Source organism: Dipteris shenzhenensis, chromosome 31 (assembly GCF_047967505.1).
Source record: "Dipteris shenzhenensis isolate YYH24624 ecotype China chromosome 31, Dip_SZ_1.0, whole genome shotgun sequence".
In the NCBI taxonomy this organism is placed as follows: domain Eukaryota; kingdom Viridiplantae; phylum Streptophyta; class Polypodiopsida; order Gleicheniales; family Dipteridaceae; genus Dipteris; species Dipteris shenzhenensis.
In genome coordinates, this window is record NC_141626.1 from 162,361 (window position 1) to 168,634 (window position 6,274).

The following is a 6,274-nucleotide window of genomic DNA, read 5'->3' on the forward strand; positions in this document are numbered from 1 at the left end:
CAAATATGTGTGGAGAGAATGAATGTGAAGTCTCTCTCTAAAATTATTAAAAAAAGCTATTATTACAAATATCTCTTTCTAAAATGTGTGTGGAGAGAATGAATGTGAAGAGAGAGAGAGAGAGAGAGAGAGAGAGAGAGAGAGAATATGTATGATTTGCTCACTCCTCGTGGAATTCCATCAAGTGGGGGGATCTCGACTGGATGCTGTCGGACAAAAATCTGAGTGGTGCTAGGGAGATCTGGATCGGACATCCACGCAGCTCTCTCAGACAGATGGACTTTGAGCAAATGAAAACCTGGGGAGAAGACGGACTTTAAGCACAGTGTTGTCAGGCAGGAGTCTGAATGGAGGGGAGACATGCGCGCACACTGTCAGGTGAGGGGAGTCGAACGGCAGGAGTCAAAACGAATGTCAGGTGAGGGGAGCCGTGATGGACGCAGGGGGCAAGCGCGATCGATAGAGCGGGAAAATAGAGGAGAACGGGTATGAGCGGGGGAGGCGAAACTGGTCTGGAGAGAAGACCACCTGGGCTGCACGTGCCCAAGTGAGTTGGCAACGTGTTTGAATGGGGGAGTGTTCAAAAAAACTGCGGTGGCCGCCGCAGTCTGTCCCATTGCCTACGTAGTCTCACCACGTGGGCCACTGCCCATTCATTACATTTAATCCCTCGTGTCTCTCACTTTATGCGCTGGCCCGCTACGCCTATGTCGTCTGCCACTCACAGTCCCAGGATAGTTTGGCGAGTCTGGCTGATAACTGTAGCTCTATTGCATGCTTCGTTGGTGCATTGGGAGCATTGAGTACCGCTATCGTCACCACGTTGTTGCTGCTACCTCTGCCTCTGCCCATGCAGTCATTTGCCCCCATGCCGTCCTCTGCCCATGCAGTCCCTTGGTCCTGCCGTGCTTCCCCTTGCATCTCGCTCTACGCACTGCGTCGTGCCTCTCATTGCTCTGTGCGTTGCCTCAATAGCCGTCGCCACGTTGCCGACGCCTGTGTTAGACGACTGCATAGCAGTTAGTTTGCTGCAGTTAAAAGGGTGGCCACCACAGTCTGCTACAGTCTAAGAGCAGTGCCACCTGGTAGAGTTGTAGAGTTGCAGGGTTGCGGGTCTCCTCGCAAACTGTCTCAGACTCTCTACCGTGCTCCAATGGCATGTGGCACTCTAGCCATCCTCCCTTCTCCAACCGTAGCACAAGCCTCGAGGCTCGAACTAACACATGGCATGCCAATTGGAGTGAGCTGGCCAAGTCTGCTGCAGTGAGCTGTTGGAGTCCAATCGGACCCCTTGACTGCGCTTTGCGACTGTCTCGTGGTGCTCTGAGTGGTGCCACGTGTCTTCATCCCTCTCAAGCCCGTCGCCTTCAAACGTCACACGTGCTATCAATCGCCTTCCTGCCCCTTCTAGTCCACTGCAACCCTTCGCGAATTCGCCACATTTTGCCATGTGGCAATAGTTTGCCCTCACCTCTCCAAAGTCCCATGTGTCAATCTCCAAATCTTTCCACTCTCTCTCAGCCGCCTCCTCCTCTGCCCGAACCTCCGTCCCCCTCCCCTAAACCTCCCTCTCCCCCCGAAGCTCTAGAAATCCTCCGGGCCAGCTCTGGGTTTTACTCCTTAAGGAATATAAGAGATGACCCTTTTTTTTGGTTGTTTGCTTTGCAAAACCCTTAACAAAGTTTTACTTGTTTTGAGCTAGGCCCATACATGCTAGCAAGTGACTCCCTATAAGGTGAGAACGTTGGTGCGTGACTGCCAAGATTGATTTTGTTGCTTGCTCGCTCGAGATTTCTTTCTTCCTTGCTTTCTTTCTTGCTCAGTCCATCTTGTCGTTTGTTTTAATCGGCCATGCCTCCCCTCGCCGACTCCTCCTCCATCCCTCACTCCGATCCTTCGCTACTTACCTCCTACTCCAGTCATAAGGGCGGCGTCTCTTCCCTCAAGTTCCGACCTTACATGAAACACCTGGTGTCTGGGGGTGTTGACGGATCTGTGCTTATGTGGAGCCTCTTCTGCCGCCCTAACCTAGCCCGACAGACCCAAATTCGCCCTTACCGCTTCCTTGGCCATCAGGTATTGCTGCACTTTTAATTTCGATGATAGGTAAAAATGTAATATTGGGCGTTGCAGAAAAATCGGCGAGATCAGGATCCAGCTCTACTTTCATGCTGATACACGCCGCCAGCCTTCATTTTGCAGGGTGAGATATGCGCCGTTGCGGTTTCACCGTTAGACACTGTAGTCGCATCTGCATCGAAGGACAAAACTGTACGTCTTTGGATACCAACAGCGTAAGTGATTCGCTTTCATTTGCAGTTTAATAGATGGGTATAAAATGTAGATATCTTCTAAGATGTACGTGCTCTGCAGAGAAGGACGAAGTTCGGTCATCAGAGCTCACAGCAGCACAGTAAGAACAGTGGCGTTCAGTCCAGATGGAGAGTGTCTTTTGACAGGCTCCGATGATAAGACTTTGAAGGTAAATGCTTGTCCTGTCCTGGTTGTAAGCATCTAGGCATCAGAGACTGCCTTGAACTCCATAGTAACCCCATAATGCACTTCCTTCCAACTTAGGTTTGGGACGTCGAGACAGGAAAATTCCTGCTTACTTTAAGCGGACACATGAACTGGGTCCGATCGGCCGAGTTCAATTCCAATGGCAGGTACTTACTTCAAGGGACACAATAATGACGAATGTGTAAGAATTAGGAACTGGGGCTGGACTCGACAGCATAATTCTAGTGTAAGAATTAGGAACGGGGCTGGAATCGACAGCATAATTCTAAGCGGATGTATTCTAACCAAATGATGATGCAGGTTGGTAGTTTCGGGAGGCGACGATAAGACGGTGCGCCTCTGGGATGTCGAACGACACGAATGTGTTCATGTCTTCAATGACGTCCTCGGGTATGTCTTAGTCCAACACCGTGCATAACACAAGTTACACAACGAGAAATGTCGATGATAGTCAATCATTTCCAGGATCTACTTGACGAGGACTTTGATTCACTCCGTGCAGCATGGTGAACTGTACGCGCTTTCATCCCCATGGATCATGCATCGGAAGCAGTGGCGCAGACAATGCTGTTCAGGTGCCCATTTGCCTAAAAAATGCTTCGCTTTCTGCCGATGGTGATGCTAGTTTGAAAGGCGTAACCACATAACGCCGAAGAGATGGTCCCCAGCTAGTGACTGCTTGCATCCCTTTAAACATATCCACGAGCTCTCAGATATGGGACATTCGAAGCAAGATGTTGATCCAGCATTACGCCGGCAATGCAGGGGCCGTCAAATGGTTCAGCTTCCATCCAGCCGGAAATTTTCTGCTCTCCACATGTGACGATGCTACCCTCAAAGTAAGTGGACTCTCTTGCTGCTTCCGTTTACACTGATCGAACTGGCCTAGATCCCGGATATACTTAAACAAGAAATGACTTAAGCAATGGTGAGGGCTGCCTTCATGTGAAGTTTGAACATTGGGCGAAAGCCCAAAATTAATTCTCTCGCCTGAAACTGCGATTTCGCTATGATCAGATTTGGGATCTGCGAGAAGGGCAAGTTCTCTATACTCTAAGGGGCCACGAAGGAGAAACCACAAGTGCAGAATTCTCTCCTACCGGGGATCACTTCGCATCAGGTAGCCAGGATGAACATGTAAGAAGACCCGTTAATTTCTCTTGTCTTTTGTGAGAGAGCTTGCCTCCGTTTTGCGTCCCAATGCCATCGTTTTATCTGAAAACTATGCCACCATCAATGCAAATCAATTAACATGTCCCGGTGATTGTAACTTTTGAAGGTTATGGTCTGGCAGAGTAACATGGAGCAGCCTCGCCGGTTATGCTCTGGTGGTGAAATCTGTTTTCGTAATCTTTAACACCATTTCCCTTGGCGTGTGGGGTGCATCACTTTAATCTAACTCCTTGTACGCAAGTGTTCCCATCTTGTTTTACACAAGCCCAGCACTTACTGGACCGACCTCTCATGTGAACATGTTTTAGGAGGTGTACGACGCGATCTCGCTAGTTTTGTTTCGAAGCCCGAACAAACCACAAGTCCCAACCAAGTTCAAGTTGATATGTCTTTCACACAGAAAGGCACCAGCAAGGACAACAGACGAATTACCCCGCCTCCTCATAGCAAGCAGCTTAAATCGTGTCCCTCAGGATTGCAGGTGACAACATGAGATGAGTACATTAATGGGAGCGTTGTGTTTCCTTCATTGCGAATTTCAGTTATGGACAGGATTCTGAGCTGTTTGCAGGAATTACTTACCAAGGTAAGCAGAAGAGAGAACGCTGCAGCTGTCCGAAGTACTGCCAAGCAGGAACTCGGGAAGCCAAGTACTCCTAGTGGAGAAATCATGAAACCAAATGCAGCAGTATGTAGCGTGTCGCAAGAAAAGGGTGCCTCCCCGGCTATTGAGCTAAAAGCCAGTTCGTCTGGCCAAGCCACAATGGAGCGGGTGGCGACTGTAGGGATAACCTTTGAGGTAAGCAGGAGATGAATGAGATGCATAAATCTATGACTATGGCATCTTGCTGTTGCTAGTTCGTATTTTTCATGATTAAGCACCGCTATACTGCTGCAGCGCCTAGTGAGTCAACTGGACACACTAACCCGGACGATCACCCTTTTTGGAGAAAGGCTTTCTCACACGGAAGACAAGGTCACCTCCTAAACTTCGTTACTGCGGCTGTGCTGTGCTGTGCTGCAATCGTCTTTCTGCGTTGAGTGACTGATGATTGCATGGATGCTGTACGTAGGTGCTGCGCTTGGAACGGGTCGCGGGGAGCGGAGCGAGTGCATTAAGAGAGCAGTAGCATCGATTTGCCCATTTACCATACTCTGCATGTTTAACTTCTGATGATGTTTGGTTTGAAAAGGATTGGTCCATTCAACTTACTATTCACGTTAAGGGCCTTTTTCTCTACACTCTCTCTCTTCCCCAAATCCTCCGCCAACTTCCCCCACGCGCGCTCTCTCTCGCTCTATCTCGTGTCAAGCTTCCTCTCTCTCTCTCGCAGTCTCGAAGAAAGCGCATGCAAACAGCAGCCAAAGAATGGAGGACACTTGTTGTTCTACTACGCGTAGTGGTTCCTGCCCAATGTGGCGTGCTCACATTGACCAACATAAATACAAATTCAGCCAAATAAAATAAGTGACCCTTTTTTGGCTTGCATGCGCTTTCTTCATGCTTCATGTTTCGTCGCTATCTTTCCGACCCTTCCTGCATGTCAAAACTTCATTCCTCTCGCAACAGTTGGTATGCCGAGACCTCTTCCCTTCAAGATAGCAAGTCGATACCAACAATTCAATAAATGCAAAAGCTTGATGGCATATCCCAAACAGCCCAGCTGCTTTGCCACCCGAGAGCACGGTGGTAGCAGGAGAAGCCCTGTACACGTACCCTCCATCGCCAATTTCTCTTGCCAAAAACTCAGCATCAAGGGGTTGCCTTTCGAGCACACCCCCTTCTGGCTGTACTTCATTCACGAGAAGACTGCCAACTTTGCTTTGTAATTCCGCCTCCGTTCCATCATGCCCGTCAGAAAAGAGCTCAAACCTTGGAAGAAGCGTCGAGCAAACGGGATACTTACGAGAGTTGCAGTGGGAGGCTCTGCGCCACGAGATTTGCAAGTCGGGCAACGAGCTTTTCTAGGCGAGCGGTTGAGTTGTGCTGCAGGCATGGCGAAGCTACGGCTGTCTGCAAGCATCACTGGTGCAGAGATGTAACTCGTACAATGCATGAATTTCTCTTCAGGTCAAGGAATGTAGAAGCAGCGAAATTGTAGTGGATTAGAACTAGAGGAGTTGGGAAGATCGAGCGTGCATGATAGCATCCCTGCTGCTATGACAAGGGGAAGCGATGTCAATCACAAAAGCAACAATTCTCCAGACAATCTGACAAATCAAAAGATTGAACAAGAGACCAGTACCTTCCATCGTCTCTCATCTCATCGACCTCGCAGCAGAGGACAATGAAGGCAGAATTCTTGTAGCAGACGTACGAATGCACAGTGCGCAGTTGATGTTGATAGTTGGAGAGTGGAGTGCGTGTGTGCTCATTGCGGTCATCTTTAGGTAGCTATCAAGAGATTCCATGGAGACCAGCAATAGCCAATTTGAAAAGGGTGTGTGAGGTGGAGAAGACGTGTTTCAACCTTCCTTTTTCATCTTTCAATTTTGCGAATTCGTAATTCTTTGAATCCCAGCATAGTGGAATCACAACCTAGTTGCGCCCAAGTTCACTTCTCATTGTCGTGGTACCGCT

At 49.0% G+C, this 6,274-nt stretch overlaps 1 protein-coding gene across 1 annotated transcript; it reads left to right on the forward strand.

The window, feature by feature from the left end:
* Nucleotides 1-1,851: 1,851 nt before the first annotated feature.
* LOC147880865 (uncharacterized) lies at nt 1,852-4,823 on the forward strand. Its single transcript, XM_087402173.1, has 13 exons — nt 1,852-2,076; nt 2,203-2,294; nt 2,374-2,482; nt 2,578-2,666; nt 2,821-2,910; nt 3,023-3,095; nt 3,234-3,359; nt 3,538-3,657; nt 3,800-3,848; nt 4,002-4,174; nt 4,265-4,492; nt 4,592-4,669; nt 4,767-4,823. Exons 1-13 carry the CDS (start codon nt 1,852-1,854, stop codon nt 4,821-4,823), a joined length of 1,509 nt encoding a protein of 502 aa, XP_087258299.1.
* The last annotated feature ends 1,451 nt before the right edge of the window (nt 4,824-6,274 follow it).

Bases quoted from the DNA above. Each gene is read 5' to 3' on its own strand.
- LOC147880865 (XM_087402173.1), top strand. From the start codon at position 1,852: ATGCCTCCCCTCGCCGACTCCTCCTCCATCCCTCACTCCGATCCTTCG. The intron at 3,096-3,233 runs GTGCCCATTTGC...ACGAGCTCTCAG, and splicing joins GCGCAGACAATGCTGTTCAG to ATATGGGACATTCGAAGCAA. The intron at 3,360-3,537 runs GTAAGTGGACTC...CGCTATGATCAG, and splicing joins GTGACGATGCTACCCTCAAA to ATTTGGGATCTGCGAGAAGG.